Here is an 18,844-nt window from a genome sequence, read left to right as displayed (position 1 = left end):
GGGGGGGGGGGGATACTTGCCACATTTATTATCTGAGCTCCCACCCTGCAGGAGGCCTATTCAGCTCCTACAGCCCTAACCACCCCAGATGCCAGGACCCCCTCCTTCCCTTGAAGCCCCAGGTGGAAAACACCCCCCATGTTGCTTCACTGCCCTTTGTTGGTCTCCCTTAATGAGGCTCAGATCCTGTAAATAGCCCTTTAATTAGATGTTCAATTGCTGTGCCAGGGATTGTTCTAGATACTGGTGAGAAAGTAAACAAAAACCAAGTCCCTTCCCTCATGGAGCAAAGTCTAGTGGCAGAGAGAAGACAGTGGGCAAGGCAGCAGGTAAACAGAAAATATCAAACTCAAGCTGCCTGGGGATAGAAGGGTATTTCGGGTACTAGTTCAGGGTCGGGGGGGGGGGTCAGGGACGGCCTAAGGTGGGGGCATCTGAGAGGAAGGGAGGGAGAGGACATACGCCTATCTAGGGAAGGACCTTCCAGCCAGAGGGGAGTGCTTCACCTGCTAGAAGCCAGCCCTGGGCAGGGGTGGGAGCTGAGGCCAGAGGATGAGAAGGCCCCGTTCTGTTGGGACTTGTAGGGCCTACTAAGAGTCTGCACTTTATTTTCATTACAATTGAAAGCCATCGGAGGTTTCTGGGCAGAGGGACAGGAGGACTTAGGTTTCTAGATCACCTGGCTGTTGTGTGGAGACTGAACTGTAGGGGGCAGGAGTGGACTCTGGAACACCACTTAGGAGGTCACTGCCAGGGCTCCAAAGATGGGGAATGGTGGCCCAGCCAAGAGAGGCAGTCAGGGAGGAGGGGAGAAGAGGTGGGAGTCTGAAGGATTCTGAGGGTCATCACAGGGTAGTCTGCAGACGGATCAGATGTGGGGGTATGAAAGAATGAGAGCCCTGGAGGAGTGGCCAGAGCCTCAGGCAGAATGGGGCTGCCAGTTACTCAGATGGGAGAAGGTTGGAGGAGATGAGAAGTTCAGGTATGCACTGGGGCCCTTCTGAGATGCCTATTAGCAGGGGTAATAGTCAAAATAACTTAACACAGCTGCACAGGGCATGAACCCCATGCTTGCCAGATTATGGGGAAGACGGGGAGGTCCGGGGACCTTGGGTGGAAGGGCCAGGATTCCATTGGTGGGAGGGGCGAACTGAACTGGAAGGACTTCAATAACCTAACCACCAGCAGGGCACCGACCACCATGGAGATGTTGACTGTAGGCACCTGGATGCAAAGAGCTATCACAGCTGGGGATAGAAATTGAAGAGTCACAAGCACACAGACAATTTCAAGCCACGAAGCTGGTGAAAGCACCTGGGAAGCACATACAGGTAAAGAAGTCCACCAAGGACGACATTGGAAGCATTCCCATAAGCCTGGAGGTCAGACAGGTGACAAGCCAGGAAGAAAGTGCTTCCAGGGGGAGGGTGTGATCAGAGGGGGGCAGATATCCCTCAGGTTTAGCAACAAGAACCCAGTGCTGACCCTGGCCAGGAGCACTTTCAGGTTGGGGGGGTGCAAAGTGTCGGGAAGAAATGAATGGGAGCCCCAAACTACAAGTCCACGTGCTACATTGTAGGTGATGAATAAAAGATTAAAACATGTTTTTTGTTTGTTTCTTTTTAGGCACTACTTTGGATTCTTACATTTTTTTTGATCTGGCATGAGGAGCCAAATGAATGAACGATGAAAAGTAAAACAGGGATCGCTCCTGACAAAGAGCCCAGAACTCTGTAGAAAGCCAAAGGGCTATAAAGAGAACCTAAATTAGAGCTCACTAATTCAGGGGCATTTTCATTCAGGCCAAGTAAAGGCTTTTGTAAACATGAACCCCCGAATTCTCATAGAACCCCCTTAGGCAGGTGGCCTCTTTGCCTTCTTGGCCTGTCTGGGGAGCCTAACTTTGCTAATACCTTGACAACACACCACCTGTTTGCATTAGCAATGAATTGGCTACTCCAACAATCCTGTGAGGCCAACAAAGCAGAGATCAGCAGCCTCCCGGTGCAGATAAGGCAACTGTCACCAGCAAATGGTGGGGCCACGTTGGAATGCAGGCTCTGTGTTAATTCCGTCATCCCAGGCTAGCTGAAGCAGCAATAAAAATAAAAAGAAGAATGTCAAAACGAGCCCAGTCCGTGCCTGGGCACTATTTTGGTGGTAATGAATTCCACACTGCAACAGTATTTCCTGCTGAGGGGACCGTCTCTAATTTGGAAAGTAATCCCAAATGAACCACCTGGCACTGCCAGCCAGATGTTGTCTAGCCTCTCCTTTAAACAGATGTTTAGTGAGCAGGGGCACCACCCTCGGTGGAATTCAACCACAGCTTTCAAAGCGTTTTTGTTGGTTTTAAAGCTGCAGGTGTCTGACATCTTATGAGCAGCCCTAGATAGAAAACTAGTAAAACGGAGCTCGGAACTGGTTGAAGCTGGCGTGGAGGTCCAGGAGCACCCATCCTCACTCTGCTCTGGTACTCTCCCTCCACCTGCCCGAGGAGCGAGGGAACAGCACAATTAGTGGAAGCCAGGGCCGGCTGGAGCAGCCAGAAAGGCGAGCTGGCAGCTCACTCCTTCTCCTCAGCAAAGGAGCAGGCGTGGCCCAGACGGATCACAAACCCTCTGTCTGTCTGTCTGCAGGGCCCCTGACTGCACTCTGCTTCAAGCAGCCATCAGAACTGAGGAGGGGGTGGGGAGATGGAAAAAGCCTCTGGACGGTGGGCACTGCAGGCCCGGGCTCCCATTTCCTTGTGAACCAAACCCAAGCAAAAGGAATGTAGCTGTCTCCCAGGGCCCTCAGAGGGGCTTCTCAACGTCCACTGGCACACGGAGAACATCACTGCAATCCAGTTTTCTGCACATTTAAACGCCTGAACTCAGAGCACATTGGGAATTGATTTAAGGTAGCAAAATCGAAACAACGTAAGGAAACATCACAAACTAGTTTTTTCAATAGATGAAGAGGAGGCTAGTATCTACCCCTTAGTTTTTCTATTGTTGCTCTTGCTATGCTACAACAAATTTCGACGGATTTAAAACATGTGTTTTGTTGTTTTTTTACCTTACAGTTCTGGAGGTCAGAAGTCCAACACAGGTCTCACTGGGCTAAAAGCAAGGTGTCAGCAGCGCTACATTCCTTCTGGAAGCTCTTCAGCTTCTCGAGCTGTGTATACATCCCTTAGCTCCTGGCCCTTCCATCTTTAGGTCAAATCTTCTATCACGTCGCTCTCTGACTCGCACTGACTCCTTTGCCTCCATCTTCCATATTTAAAGGATCCCTGTCTTTCAATTGGCCACGATAACCCAGGAGAATCTTATTTAAATACAGCTGATTAGCTACCTTAACTCTCCTTTACACATAAACTAAGAGTCACAGGTGCCAGAGATTAGGGCACAGACCTCTGTGGGAGCCTGCCACAGCTTCCCACCCACCTCCCTTTGGAACACCTACTTTCAACCAAGTATTTCCCACGTGTTTTGGTTAGGACACGTTTACGATGACTTTGAGCTTTTACAGGCAAACCAAGATTGAGCAATCAGTGAATTTATCAGCAAGACTCAGGGAGAGCCCGGTCTGGGTTGGGAGACAGGACCCCCTGCAGCCAGGCCTCCCCAAGCACATGGAGAGCAGCAGAGGATTACGCACCAAGTGCAAAGAGTAGGGGTGGCCACACAGCAGGAAAAGCACCAACACCAGGTGGTGGAAGAACCCAGGAAGGTCAGTGCACCTGGAAGGACTCTTTCCTGAACTCACCAGAACCAAAACCAGCTTCTCCCCAAACCCCCCTCTGAGCAGCCAAAAGGCCTCCTCATCCCCATCTCCACTGGAAGTAGCTTCAGGCCCTTCCTCAGTACCGGCTGACGCTGGCTCTTGGGTGATGGGGTGGAAGGGGCATTAAATAAACAAACAAACATGTTTTAGTTATCTGGCATCCAAAATGATAGAGGGGATGGGGATGTGACCTGTGACAGCGAGGAAGGGACCGAAAACTAATCAAAACATGTGACACTAAAAGGCAAACTGTCCTCATACCCTGTCAGTCCAGTGCAATGACTGCCTGGTGTACAAACTTGGGGGTGGAGGGTTGGGGGTTATGCAGCTCTGGGCCAAGCCTGCACATGCCCCTGTGGCCTATCTGGCTCATACCCAATATCCCAAGTAGGCCCACAGGGCTTCTGCCTGGATCCCAGCCTAGCATCTCAGCACAACCAGCACGTGGGGCCCACTCTGCTCTCCTCTCCCCTACTCCACCAAGCCCCAGGGATCAAAGACCAACCCCAATTCAGGGATCACAGGCTACCTCCACTCTCATTTATTCTGCTTGAACGACAGCAAATTTTTTTAAATGGAGATATAATTCATGCACCATACAACTCACCCTTTAAAAGCATACAATTGAGTGGTTCCTAGTACATTCACAAGGTTGTGCAACCATCACCTCTATCTAGCTCCAGAACATTTTCATCACCCCAAAAGGAAACTGCACCTATTAAGCAGTCACTCCCCGTTCCCCAACTCCCTGCCCCTCACCCCCAGCCTCTGGCAACCACTCATCTACTTTTTGTCTCTATGCATTTGCCAACTCTGAACATTTCATATAAATGGGATAATACGTGGGCTTTTGTGTCTGGCTTCTTTCACTTAGCATATTATTTTCAAGGTCTGCACTGTGTATTTTGAAAACGTGGCTTGGAATGTTTTAGGTAATATGAATAATAATTACTAACAGAGCTCATTGGGAGCCAGGCGCTGTGCTAAGCACTTTATCCATCTGTATTCAGTCTTCCGAACAACCCCATGAAGTGGATGGTGTGGTAATCCCCATTTTATAAATGAGGAAACCAAGGCACAGAGCAGTTAAGTGGTTCACCCCAGGTCATAGTAGCGCCGGGCAAGCTTGCTCCAAAGCCTGCACTCTCCCTTTGTCAGCTGGGCTCCTTCTCTTTAAGCAAGCAGCCAGCAGCTTGCTTACACATTTGTCACCACATTTATTCTCGGCCACTTTCCACATTTCTATGACCTGCCCCATCCCTGGAGGTATCTACATTCATGACCCCTGCTTTGGTGATTCAGACAAACCTGAGTTCAAGTCCTAAACCTTGCTGGGCTACTCATTTTTCATCTGAGAAATGTATTACCACCGAGTTACTTTTTTTTTTTTTTAAGATTTTGTTTATTTATTAGAGAGCGCATGTGCACACAAGCTGGGGAACGGGCAGAAGGAGAGAGAATCCCAAGCTGACTCCGCACTGAGCCTGGGACCCGATGTGGGGCCCCCATCTCACCACCCTGAGATCACAACCTGAGCTGAAATCAAGAGTCGGACACTCAACCAACTGAGCCACCCAGGCAGGCGCCCCACCACTGAGTTACCTTTCAAGGCCATATACAAATGGCCGTTATGGACATGAGAAAAGAAGATGGGTCATGGTGCCAACCCTTCCGGGTGGTTATGAGGGATAAATGTGTGTGGCGCACTGAAGGCCTGGTGCATGGAAGGCATCCAGGAATGGAAACGTCATTATCATTACTGCCCACCTGTACCACTGAGACTCTTCTCGCCACCGCACAAAAGATCAGCTTCCTATTTCTGTAGGTGCATATGGGCAACATATTTGTCCTCAGAGGATTTTTCAGAGCTAGTAAAATATACACTGGACTAAAAAGCCATCCAAAATTAGAACAGGGATGACTTGGTAACCACCCTTTTAAACTCCTGGAAGCCTGAAGTCTGTCTCAACTTGCCAGAGCCTGAAGGAATTTCACGAATCATGCTTCAAGGTTCTATGTGCTTTCTGAGGGCTGCTGGTCTTTCTCGGTCACAGGTCACTACTGAGGGCCAGGACCAGCAATAAAATGGCTCTTGCGTAGGCCCACCCAATCCACCACCCTGGGGCTCCAAGAGAGGCAGCAGATGCCTAACTAAGCACCTGCTTTGTGTTTGTTCATTTTGACACAACAGCTTGCAAACTGTAACTGCCCGGATACCCAGAGGAGACCAGCAATTCAAAGCCCGTATTTGTCATCTTATTTTGCACAAAAGAGCCACAAAGCAGGTTCCCCACCTTGAAGCAAGGGCTACCTCCGGTTCAGTTCTCTTAATTACAGTTAAAAGGATCACTAGGTAGCCCCCTTATCTGGGTGGGATCCTGGCTCAATCTCTTCCAAGCTATGTGACGAGGGACCCCCTCATTAATACCTAACCAGCAAAATTGTTGAGGCAACTAAAACCAAGATATGTCAAGCGCCTGGCACACAGCAAGCACTCAGGAGGTGGCAGCTGGTGGCAGGGCCACAGATCTGAGAGTGACACACTCCTGGTCCCCTCGAGACGCCTTTGTTGTTAGGCATAATAGGGCCGAGCAAACCAAGCAAGGTTCAGAGAACTTTCCCAAGGCAGGAGTGCAGCCTCCACGTGCTTAGAAGCAAGGACTGTGGAATCAGACAAGCCTGGGGTCAAATCTTAGCTCTGCCACCTGAGGCAAGTTACTTCCCACTTCCCTGGGCCTCCATTTCATCTGTAAAATGCTTGCACTGGTTCAGTTTCCTCCACCACCACCTAAATCACCTAGTATAACATGTAATGGTGAAAATCTGAGACCTGTTTATTTCTGTTCCTCTCCTTCTCAATGTGCATACCATGTTGAAGACTTCCAGAAGATCGCCTTGAAGGGAGTATCATTTTTCTACCTTTTCTGTGCTTCCACTTTCAAAATTTCCATATCATTAGATGCGAGCCCATCAAGTGATTAGACTTTTTCCCACAAATGCATCATAACAAAATTAAAATGTTAACCCCAAAGAAGCAAAATGAAACAGAAAATTCAACTACCCTGTAACTTGCTTTATTTTTCTTCATGGCACTGACAATCTATTATGTAGATTGTGATGTTCGTGATTGGCTTCTCCCCCCACCAGGATCTTAGCTCCATGAAGACAGAGTCTTAGTCTTGTTTACTGCTGCATGATCAGCATCTGGAACAGAGCCTGACACCTTTGTAGAATGTTGAATGGCTCTTCTTGTAGCAAGTCCAGGATGGCTGCTCACATGAGAAACATTTCTGCATCTTTTGCAAAACTGCCTTAGACTGCCTGTTTTCCAGTGTTCCCTACATGTAACATAAATCTCACTAGAACTCAGTACAAGGACAAAGTTTTGTTTTTGCTGAGCTCATGTTTTTCACTAGCTGAATTTGCCTTCCTTGTCAGAGAGCTCAGAGCACAACTCTGTGCTCAATTGCAGTGTTTTCCTCAAACCTTTTTCTGATGTGGAGATGGGATATAAATAAGTGTAAGAAGATTCTGTCTGTACACGTTGGAGGTCCTATTTTTAACCACACGCTGCATTTATTCTAAAATGCTTCTCAAACTTAAATGCGCCTGTGAATTACCGGAGATCTAGTTAAAATGCAGAACCTGACTCAGTAGGTCAGAGGCGGGGCCTTAGATGCTGCATTCCTAACAAGTCTCAGGTGATGCCTATGAAGGCCCTGGACCACACTTGGGAGTACTGAGGGTCTAGGAAACTTGCTCTCTTGATTCGACAGCATTTCTCTCCACCTCCTAGGCAAAAAATCGCCAATGGCTAGAAAACTGAGGCGGGCACCAGAAGCACCTGGGGAGCTCGTTAGACCTACAACGTATCGCTGCCCCCCCCCCCAATCCCGTCCCCGCAGAGATACTGGCAAAAGACAGTAGGAATGCTCCCAGGAAGCTCCCCAGGTGCTTCTGCTGCAGGTGGCCTCAAAACACATTTTGAGATGCCCCGCTCAAGAAAATGAGTGGGCTCTCTTCGAGGTTTTCCCAGAAGCAATCTCCTGGGGTCAGCTCTTGTCACCGGTGGTGACACCTTGTTCAGGATTTTAAGGGGGATATTCTCCCGCTGTTTCTAGCCCGGTCCCTCCCCTCTGACCACACGGATCGAGGCAAGCTCAGTCTCTGCGGGCCCTGGGTTCGCACCCCCACTGTCCCGCACAGCCCCGCCCACCCGCCCGCAGCCTCCGCCGCAGGCCCGCTAGGCGGGGGCCGGGCCGCTCATGCGCACCACGGGGCTGCGGGGTGCCGACCCCCGCCCCGCGGGTCCACAGGGCGGGGTCCCCGCGCGCCCCCCGCCCGCCTTACCTCTCTGGACCAGAGTGGCCAAGGAGAAAGCGAGGCAGATGAGGAACGCCGAGCGCCAGACCACCATGGCTGGGAGCGGGCGGAGGGGCCCCGAGGAGCGCAGTTAGCGCGAGAGCGCCCAAGGGGGAGGTCGGGGAGGTGCTGGGACCGAGGAGGAGGAGGAGGAGGAGGAGCAGCAGGAGGAGGAGCCCCGCCGCCACTGCAGGGCCCCGCCCAGAGCCGGCGCGCGCGGCACAGCCCCGGGAGGGCGGAGGAGGGGCGCGCACGAGCGCTGGCGCTGGGGGCTCGCCCGGCTGGGGCCAGGTGAGGTGGGGCGGGGCTGAGACTGTGGCGCGAGGGGCGGGGCGAGCCTGCAGTCTCGGGGGCGGGGCCGCTGCGCGAGGGGCGGGGCCGCAGCCTGGGGGCAGGTCCGCAGCCTGGGGGCAGGTCCTCAGCCTGGGGGCGGGCTGGTGCGCAAGGGGCGGGTCCCGTGGGCACCCGGAGGGTGGGGCGGCCTGGGTTGGAGCGAGAGCCGGCGCGTTGCCGGTGGCCCGCTGGCCTCTTCCCCCCAGTCCTCGAGAGGTGAGCCTGCGGGCCCGGAGTAATGTGTCAACAGTGGCCGAGGAGTCAGAGGCGCGGGCGGCCAGGGCGTGCGGTGATTTCCACTCGGCGCGCCAGACTCCTCCCGGCCCGAAGCAGGACCCGAGGCGGCGCACACACTAGGTGCGCTCTGCCAGCCGGGTGACCTTGGACAGGGCTCTTCCCCTTCTGGACTTGGCGTCCTCCCGGTAAAAGGCTGTTCCCTGGGAGCCCTTCCAGCTGCGGCTCCAGTCGCTGTGGCTGAGCTTGCTTTTCACTCTGCTGACTGCCCGCCCACTCGCCGATCTCTGCAGGAAACTGTAGTGGAACCCCGTCCGGAGATGAAAGAAAAGGGCCGTTTTCGTGGCTGCCCGCTGTTGGCAAACAGCAGCACGTCTCGAGGAAATGAGCCCAAGGCCGGGGGCGCGGGGGCAGGCGAGAGGGGGGCGGCCTGGAGCCGCAGTGCTGCGGGCCTGGGCGGGGGGGAGCGGGGAAGAGGCGGGGGAGACAGGGTCAGCTCTCCCGAGGCTTTGATGAATGCGCTGAAAGCGCAAGTTCACATCTGCAGAGTCGATGTGAAAACGTGCTCAATGATCGACAGACGCGCTGCAGTCCTTTCCCATGAACCCCCACAAACGGAGTCCATCTCCAGGGCTGGGCAAAATCAGATTCCAACACTACCCCGAACAGCAAAATGCCCGCCGCAGCCTTTGACATGAACACCCTCAAGAAGGGCTCCAGCTGCAGCCAGCTTCCCAGGACAAAGAGAGAGCTCCACTGCTCTCCAGAGTGGCAGAGCGGCGGCGTCGAGCCTGCCCCTGCCATTATTCCGCAAGGGCTGCCCAGGGCCACATTCTCTTTACAGGTTGGCTACTACCACCTCTGCCCACTGTGCCCTCGGCAAGCTTCCTGGTTACTTCCCCTGCGCCACCAGCACCTCCAGAGACCCCCCACACACACCGGTGGCTCCCGCCCCGGTGAGCCGAAGTAGGGGGCGGGGGTCTCCCGGAATTAGAGCTGACATCTCCCCCCACCCCCGCCGCCCGTATGACTTCCATCCGTTGCTCTGAATACTGGGGTTGAAAAAACAAAACGTATAAGGAGGGAGTGAATGTCCTGATTTTCAGGCAGTACTTATCCTATGACACTAACTAGCTGGAGAACTAACGGAAATAGCTAGTAGTTACTGAACACACACTATATACACGGCATAGTCCCAGCATTTCACCCTTATTTTGTATTTCCCACAACTTCATGGATCACCTCAATAATTAATGAGGGAAAAGGAACAAAATGAAGGTTCCCTGAGTTTGGGGAGTTAACCAGCTACAGTCCTACAGTGTCGAAGAGGCCAAGAGGACCGCCAGGAACCCCAGTGAGTGAATGACTAAGAACATGTGCTTTGGAGCCAGACAAGGCTGAGATCCTGGCTGGACGCAATAAGGTTGTGCTGAGAATTAACGGATATGGTGAAAAGTGGGTGACCTGAGACACGGTGAGCAGAGAGGCATCCTTGTTAGTCTTGTAACAGCTAAAGAAATATTGGCTACTGCAAGGTTGAGCAGTTACTATGTATTCCAGGCTGCAGGTGTGGCCCCAACTTCCCCACCGATTCAGGGGTGTTCTGGGCTATTCCCTTGTGCCTTGGCCTCAGTGGTCCCATCTGTACCAGAGGGCACTGGACATGGTCTGGAAGATCCCTGCAGGCTCTGAGGGGCAAACCCCAGTACCTATCTACTCTTCCATGCTGAGGAGGCATGAGGAGGTGAGGAAAAAGCAGTCACCAGGCAGTGGACAGTCACACCCAACTGGAACTTTACCTGGTAAACATGCAGTGGAGATGCCCAAATCCCTCCAGCTAAACACTGGCCACGATGTAACATGCAGCAAAACTATTCTCCAGCTTGGGTAGTTGTGGGCCAAATCCAGCCCACCTGCCTGTTTGTACAGCCTACAAACTAAGAGTGGTTTTTGCATTTTTCAATGGTTGAAAAGATCAAAAGAAGGTTATTTTGTGACCTGGAGAAATTATTCAAAATGCAAATGTCAGGGCCCATGAAGTTTGTGGAAACAGCCCCACTCATCCATTTCTGTATGGTCTATGGCTGTTTTTGTGCTACCACACCAGAGTCAAGTAGTTGCAACGGAGACCACGGACCCTGCAAAGCCTAAAATCTCTACCACACATCCTTTTACAGAAAAAGTTTGCGAGCCTCCATTCTAGTAGATTGAGCTATGGCAAGGATGAATATTAACGGGTGATGGAGAGGGAACTAAAGAATGTGCTCCTCCCAAACAGGGGATGAGTACAGGAGATGACACAGGAATAAGAACCAACAGAAAAGGATGCTGCTTACCATGTGCCAAAAAACGACCACTCAAAAAGAAAAAAAAGCCATTAATCAAAATACTGCAAGTGCTTGAGGTCAGTTATCCTATCAGATAACTCTCCCTATTAAAATGACTCATCTGGGATCTGGTTTATCTCTCAGTCTCTTATATCTTAGGTTAGTGTGAGTCTGAGAGGGCTGATGACATCAAGGCCCTGATCCTGCCAGACTGAGGTCCCGCCTGAAATTTGGTGAGCCTCTCAGTCAAGTAGCTGCTACTCCACTGTATTGCAATTGAACATGGAGTTGATGTACATGCAGGAAATTCGACACTTAGGAACCATGATTCTGTGTACCACCATCCTGTACCATATGTGCATACATATATACATACACTCCCTACTATCACCGCATGTGGATGTTGGTACCAACTCCTGGCCAAGCCTGCTTTGTCTCCACACCGGCCCCTTGACCACCCTCCCGCTACTCTTTACCCCTTCCTGAACTTCCTATATCTTATAATTGTCACCAGTTGGAAAGCCATGTGGCCTGACGAGCTCCTCTCCTGAAAAGCCCACCCTTCCTCAGCTCTCACCCAGGCAGAAAAGTGGGGCATGGACAAATGGCCACCAGACTGGTCTGGGGGTACAGGAGAAGCACAAATGGGGCTGGGATGGCTGACACTAACCTGAGGTAGGCTTCTGAGGGCTAGCTTGTCATTCCACCACTTCCCAACCTCCTGCCCCCATCCTCACTGCACACCGTATCTTTCGGAAGATGTGTCCTAACTTCCAAAACAGCTGTTATGTCACTATCGCTAATGCAGAGTTCCCGTTCTTGCTCCAAAGTGCCACAAAGCCCTCCTTGCAAAGTCTCCCAAGGGGGCCTCCCCTACTGGGGGCCAAAATCAGCCCCACCTGGTGGTACCTGTTCACCAGGGCCATTGGAATGGCCTCGCCACCACCTCCACTGCTGTTGAAGGTACCCATCTGGAAGGCACCACTGTCCATGGCAGGAGTGCCATTTCCTGGTAACCCTCCCCCACACCACCCACTGATCTTTGGGGCACCAGAGTGGAGAGGGAGTTCACATGCCAGCGGGGTCCGGGACAAAGTCCTTGCCCCAACTCAAGCTCACCCCTTGGCCCCTGGGACCCAAGGCAGCTCAGCTTTGCTCATGGCTTCAGAAGCCCTTTAGATGCTTCCTCTCTCCTCCCAAAGCCTTCGGCTCTAATCCCTCAACCCAGACTAGTTTTGTGGGGCCTGGCTCCACAGCAGGTGGGAAAGGGACGCCACACTCTCCCCTCCCACTCCCCACAGCGGAGGCCGGCTTCCAGACAAAGACTCCGTGCATATCAATGGGAATGCAAACAGTGAGCTGCGGGGAGGGGAGCGCCCTGGGCTGCAACAGTTCCCCAGATGCCCGACTTCAGACTCAAGTCTTTACCAGTCCCAGGCGAAATAAGAAAAATGAGTTTGTTGTGGCAAGTTTTCCCCCATAAAGTTAGAGTACTGACCTTTATTCTGAAATCATGGATTTTTGTGTGGTATACAAAAGTCCTTTATTTCATGAAGAGATGGTAGTGTTTTGTTTAATGCGCTTACTTTGCAAAATAAAAAGTTGGCAACCCTATCTGTCTCCAAATTAAAAGAAAAAAGAGGGGCGCCTGGGTGGCACAGCGGTTGGGCGTCTGCCTTCAGCTCAGGGCGTGATCCCGGCGTTATGGGATCGAGCCCCACGTCAGGCTCCTCTGCTGGGAGCCTGCTTCTTCCTCTCCCACTCCCCCTGCTTGTGTTCCCTCTCTCGCTGGCTGTCTCTATCTCTGTCTAATAAATAAATAAAATCTTTAAAAAAAAATAAAAGAAAAGAAAGAAAGAAAGAAAGAAGAAAGAAAAGAAAGGAAAAGAAAAGAAAGATCTACTTGCTAGCAAAATTCACAAGTCTGGGAACCATCAGGTATACCAGCAATATTCAGCCCACCCAGGGCCCTGATAAGTAGGAAATTTTTGGAACACACTCCACGAGTAAACATAAGCTCTGAAAATGGATTCTTGAACAATGTTCCCTCACATTTTTTTTTTAGTTGTAAGCAAATTATCCCTGAGTCTCCTCCACCTTTCCACAGCATTCTTATTCTCTCCTCTGTTGTAAGGCAGATTCTCTGCCTTATTCTCTGCCTCCTATGTAAGGCAAGGTCAGGCAGAGCCTTGAGTGCCATGCTAATGACAAAGATTTGAAGCCACTGAAGGGTTTTAAGCACAGCAGAGAGGCAGGGAAAGTGGTCCACAGGAATGGCTGCTGGCATTATCTAGGGGGAGAGCCTGGGAGCCATGGGCCTGAAGAGAAGAGTTCGGATTCAGGGCGTGTATGGTGGAAGTAGCAGTGACTGTAGAAAGGAGGGGATGTATGTGTAGGCCAGGCACCATTCTCAGGGCAGCAGAGAAAGGCAAGTCCAAGGTGCCCTATGGGGAGGAGACAGATGACAAGCAATTATGCCTTCAGGTGACACAGGCAGTTACAGGCAAAGGGGAGCACCGAAGAGGCTCCTCCCAGCTGGATGGCGAGGGTCCAGCTGACTTAAAGGGGTGGATAGATGAGGGTGTGAGGGCGGGAGGGGGAAGGGGTGTCTGAGAGAAATGCCTAGAAATGAGCGAGTGTGCAACATAAGGAATTTGAGCTGGCTAGAATCAGGTCATGCAGGGCTCACAGAGCAGGTGAGATTTGAATCATATCCAAATGCAACTGGGAACCCCAAGGAGTTTGAATGGGGGCTGGGGTGAGGCTGCAAGGTGACAAGATCAGATTGGCATTTTGTGGATCCATTTCTTCAAAGAGACTCTAGACTGTGTTGTACAGAAGCCAGCAACTGCCTTACAGTGAAAAGCGGGGAAGACTGGAGGCAAGCCCGGAACTGACAGGGTGCAGAGGCAGAGGGAAGAGTTGCTTGCCCCCAGATGGGACACTTTGACCGGAGCATTTTGTAGTCTGATGCAACAAATTCCATGAGATATGAATAAACTCATCTTTTTTGATTCCTGTTACGATTCCCGTTTGGGGTTTGAGGTGTTTTCTTATCACACCAAGGACCAGGCCATGGTGAGGTTAGTGGCAGTGATGGCCACGATGAGAACAATGCAGAAGGAAAAGAAGACAGGTGCAAAATGCCAGTGGGTCACGACTTAGTTTCAAGTCTCATTATCATGAGAAGGAGTCGTCTTCTCTGGAAATCTAAATGCAGAACACCCACCCGTCTTCTGGAAGCCTGCGTGCCAAGTCAAGCAGGGCAAAACCTTATACCTGCATGTTTTCCTAATGCGAGAGACTGTTCTGCAAATTTCTTTCTAGTGCTCAGCCGAGTTAATATGAAATTTGCATAAACACTTGGCAAAAAATAACTTATGTCTCTGTAATATTTCCGAGGCAGCATCTTCTACTCTGAATCCTGACCTCTGCAGGAATAGGACTTAACATTTGCTCCTCAAAGGCAGAGGAGGAGGACCTTATTTAACTTACCCAGTGACGTCTCCATGAAGCACTTGGGAGACTCAAACCACAGAAACCGACATGTGGTCCCTTTAGGTCTTTTCATGTCATCAAAGCAGTCCAGAAAAATTACAGAACACAAATGTGGAAAATAGCACCCTACTAATAGTAATATCATTGCATTAAAAAATAGCTCCTGTTGGTTTTCGACAGGCATTGCCTCCCCTTTGGGGCACCACACACATGCATAAACACACACACACGCACATACGTAGAGTGCTAGTGTACGTGTATTTGGGTATTACCGGACCCCAACCCCAGCCCATCCAACATGACCATTCGATTCCATTAACTCTTATGCAAACATCAAACCTGTTTGCAGACTTTTATCACCCACTAGGGGTAAACTGAGGCAGAGAAAAATTGGAGCGGCATCATCTGCCTCTAACTGGTTATATGAATTTCAACAAAAATTGATTAACATATATTGATTGAGTACCTGCCAATTCTACTTCTTCAGGACTTCTCAAAGCACCCCTTTCTCTCCACCTCCACTAAGGACACCCAACACAAGTGACCACCTGAGGACCTCTGAGAGAAAGCAGAGCATCTTAAATCGGGCCCTTACCTCTTCCCCTGCTCTCCTGTGCACTCGTCACACTAGGAGAAGAATCATCTTCTGAAAGTAGTAAGTCGGATCTCACAGCCCTCCCCTGCTCAAGCCCCCACTCACCTCTTCCCATTATTCCTGGGATCCAGTCTAAACTCCTGAGCTTGGCCTTCAAGCCCCTGGAAACTTGGCCCCAGATGACCTCTCTGGACTGTCTCCTCCACCACTCCAGGCCCCAGGTCCAAGCATCACTGGAGCACTCCCACCTCCCCACAACTCCGTGCTCCGGCCTGCCCCTGTGGGCCCGCTCATGCTGTCCCTTCTCTTGCTTTTCTTTATGGCATAAAATATGTATTTATTTCACCAAGTCAATCAGTGGTTTTCAAATTTTCTTACTGATGGAACTATTTTAATTCCAGCATAGCATACAGTGCTGCATGAGTTTCAGGTGTACAATGTAGGGATCCAAGGATAAGTGTGCTCACTAGGGTAAGTGTGCCCTTCATTCCCTCCCCTCTGACAACCATCAGTTTGATCTCCAGAGTTAACAGTCTGTTTTCTGGTTTGTCTCTCTCTCTCTCTGTTTTTTTGCTCATTTGTTTTGTTTCTTAAATTCCACATAAGTGGAATCATATGGTCTTTGCCTTTCTCTTCTTCTAGTTAGCATCATACTCTCTAGCTCCATCCACGTTGTTGGAAATGGCAAGATTTCATTCTCTTTTATGGCTGAGTAATATTCCATGGTAGACATCACACATCTTTTTAAAAAATTTTTATTTATTGATTTCTTTTTTTAAGATTTTATGTATTTATTTGACAGAGAGATAGACAGCCAGTGAGAGAGGGAACACAAGCAGGGGGAGTGGGAGAGGAAGAAGCAGGCTCCCAGCGGAGCAGGTAGCCCGACACAGGGCCCAGGATCATGCCCTGAGCTGAAGGCAGACGCTTAACGACTGAGCCACCCAAGTGCCCCTATTTATTGATTTATTTGTCAGAGAGAGAGAGAGAGAGAGCACAGGCAGGGGAAGCAGCAGGCAGAGAGAGAACCAGGCTCCCCTCTGAGCAGGGAGCCACATAGTGGGGCTCGATCTCAGGTCAGGGATCATGACCTGAGCCGAAGGCAGATGCTGAACTGACTGAGCCACCCAGGCGCCCCTATAGCACATCTTCTTTACCCATTTGTCTATTGATGGACACTTGGGCTTCTTCCATAATTTGGTTATTATAGATAATGTTGCAATAAGCATAGGGGTGCATATATCTTTTTGAATTAGTATTGTCTTATTCTTTGGATATATACCAGTAGAGGAATTGCTGGATCGTAGGGTAGTTCTATTTTTAACTTTTTTAAAACATTTTTTATTATGTTATGTTAGGAACCTCCATACTGTTGCCCACAGTGGCTGCTCCAGTTTGCATTCGCACCAACAGTGCAGGAGGGTCCCTTTTTCTCCACATGCTCGCCAACACTTGTTGTTTCTTGTGTTGTTGATGTTAGTCATGCTGACAGGTGGGAGGTGATATCTCATTGTGGTTTTGATTTGCATTTCCCTGATGATGAGTGATGCTGAGCATCTTCTCACGTCTCAGTCTCTTCTGTCTTCATCCTCTCTCCCTAGGCCAGCGTATCCACACTCACATGCAGGTCACGCCTGCCTTTACTTCTCCAGCCCTGCTTCTCCTGGGAACCCAGACATGTACCTTCAAATGCCTGTTCTGCAGAGGCATTGCAATGTCCAAATAAGAACTGTTCATCCTTGTCCTGAAAACCACCCTGACACTCCCCCATGTGGTTCCCATCTCAGTGAATGGCACCACCGATCGCCCAGCTAAGGCCTCATACCTGGGAGGCAGCCTTGACCCCTTTCCTGGTCTCACCCACTCCGTGACCAAGTCCTGCAAACTGTGCCATCTAAATAGGCTTGGATGTGTGCGCCCAACTCTGCCCTGAATCACTGCGCAGCGGCCTCCGGCCCATTCCCCACCCAGCAGCCAGGGGGAGCCTCTTAAAAAGTAAATCAGATCATGTCCTCTAGCTCCAAACCCATCGGTGTCCTGTTAAAGGCCTCCATCTCACTCAGAGCAAATCCAGATTCCTGTCCATGGCCTACAAAGCATGACGTGATCTGGCCTGAGCTGCCCTTACTGCTCCAGGCCTCTAGGTGTTCCTGTGTTAGGATGACAGAAATATTCCAGAAGTAAATAGTAATAGTGCAACACGGCGAATGTACTGAATGCCACAACACTGTAAACGTGTTCTGTGAATTTCATCCTAAAAGGGAACTGCAACCCTACGCACAGTCACTCCCTCCTTCCCCACCCCCGCCCCCGGCAGCCACTAATCTCCTCTCTGTCTCTGTGGATCTGCCTCTTGGAGACATTTCATGCAAAGAAAATCCAACAATATGTGGCCTTTTGTGTCTGGCTTCTTTCACTTAGCACTATGTTTTCAAGGCTCATCCATGGTTGTGGCATGGATTAGAACCTCATTCCTTTTTTGGCTGAATACTATTCCATTGTATGGATAAACCACATCTTGTGTATCCGTTCATCAATAGCTGGACATTTGGGTTGTTTCCAGTTTGGGGCTATTGTGACTAATGCTTCTGTGAGCATGCATGTATGAAAGCTTTTGTGTGGACATATGTTTTCATTTCTCTTCGGTTGGTACCTGAAGTGCTGGGTGTCAGGGGAGCTTTTAAAATTGCCCCCTTCCAGTCCCCACCCCCCAAGATGTCGACGTACTCCGCCTGAGGTGGGGTTGGGCACTAGTGCTTTTCTAAAGGCCCCCCAGACAAGCCCAGGGTGCAGCTAAGGCTGCGAACCACGGACGGAGACCATGGCTGGGCCGGGTCCCGCCCGCCATCTGCCTTCATATGGCCTGCCAGCTAAGAATGGCTGAGAAAAACTGAAAAGAGTATTTTGTCACACGTGAAATGATGTGACCTTCAAATTTCAATATCCATAAATACAATTTTATTGGCACACAGCCCCTCCCATTCATTTACCTACTGTCTATAACTGCTTTTGTACTACTGGGGCCGAGCTGAGTGAGTAGTTGTGACAGAGACTGCGTGACCCACAAAACTAAAAATATTTACTCTCTGTCAGCAGCAGCAGGCGTGGTGGACCACTCTCTACTGCCTGAAGTACTTTCTTCACTTGACTGCGGGAAACCCACTCCCTCCTGGAGCAGCCTCTCTGGAGCTGGGGGAAGCCCCGTTGGGTGTTCAAACGCTGGGCCACTTCCACCCCCTCATACGGATGCCAGCGGCGTACTGTGGGGGAGGTGTTAGGAGATCAGCTGGTCCCTCCTGTGGTTTATCTATAAGTGAAAACCCCACTGCTGGTTAGAAACCAGTTATCGTCATAGCTAGTTCCTTAGTGACTTAGGAACCAATGCCTAGTTCTGGATCATTTTAACACCTCCCTTCTCATAGAGAGAAAAAAAAGGCATACAAAAACCCCACATGATCCTTATCTTATACCATATACAAACACTACCTCAAAATGGATCAAAGACCTAAATTTGAGAGCTAAAACTATAAAACCCTTAGAAGAAAACATTGGGCAAAATCTTCATGGCATTGGATTTAGCCACATTGGTGTCTCCGACACCAAAAGCAGAGGCAACGAAGAAAAAAATAGATAAATTGAACTTCATTCCCGAAACTTTTGAGCATCAAAGGGCACTGTCCACAGTGAAAAAGCAACAATCTACAGAATGGGAGACAATATTTGC

The 18,844-nt window shown here is 50.4% G+C and overlaps 1 protein-coding gene across 3 annotated transcripts in view; it reads right to left on the bottom strand.

The window, feature by feature from the left end:
• Window positions 1-8,370, bottom strand: part of CD99L2 (CD99 molecule like 2) — a 109,249-nt gene extending 100,879 nt beyond the window's left edge. The window contains exon 1 of one of the 3 annotated variants that reach the window (XM_040628112.1): window positions 8,122-8,370. In XM_040628112.1, coding sequence (XP_040484046.1) covers window positions 8,122-8,188 — 67 coding nt within the window. In that variant the 5' untranslated portion in view covers window positions 8,189-8,370. The remainder of the gene's footprint in view (window positions 1-8,121) is intronic. The other 2 variants (XM_040628108.1, XM_040628111.1) reach the window with 2 other exon arrangements.
• Between the last annotated feature and the right edge of the window lie 10,474 nt (window positions 8,371-18,844).

Source organism: Ursus maritimus (assembly GCF_017311325.1).
Source record: "Ursus maritimus isolate PB19 chromosome X unlocalized genomic scaffold, ASM1731132v1 scaffold_X1, whole genome shotgun sequence".
In the NCBI taxonomy this organism is placed as follows: domain Eukaryota; kingdom Metazoa; phylum Chordata; class Mammalia; order Carnivora; family Ursidae; genus Ursus; species Ursus maritimus.
This window is presented reverse-complemented; position numbering and strand designations above follow the sequence as displayed.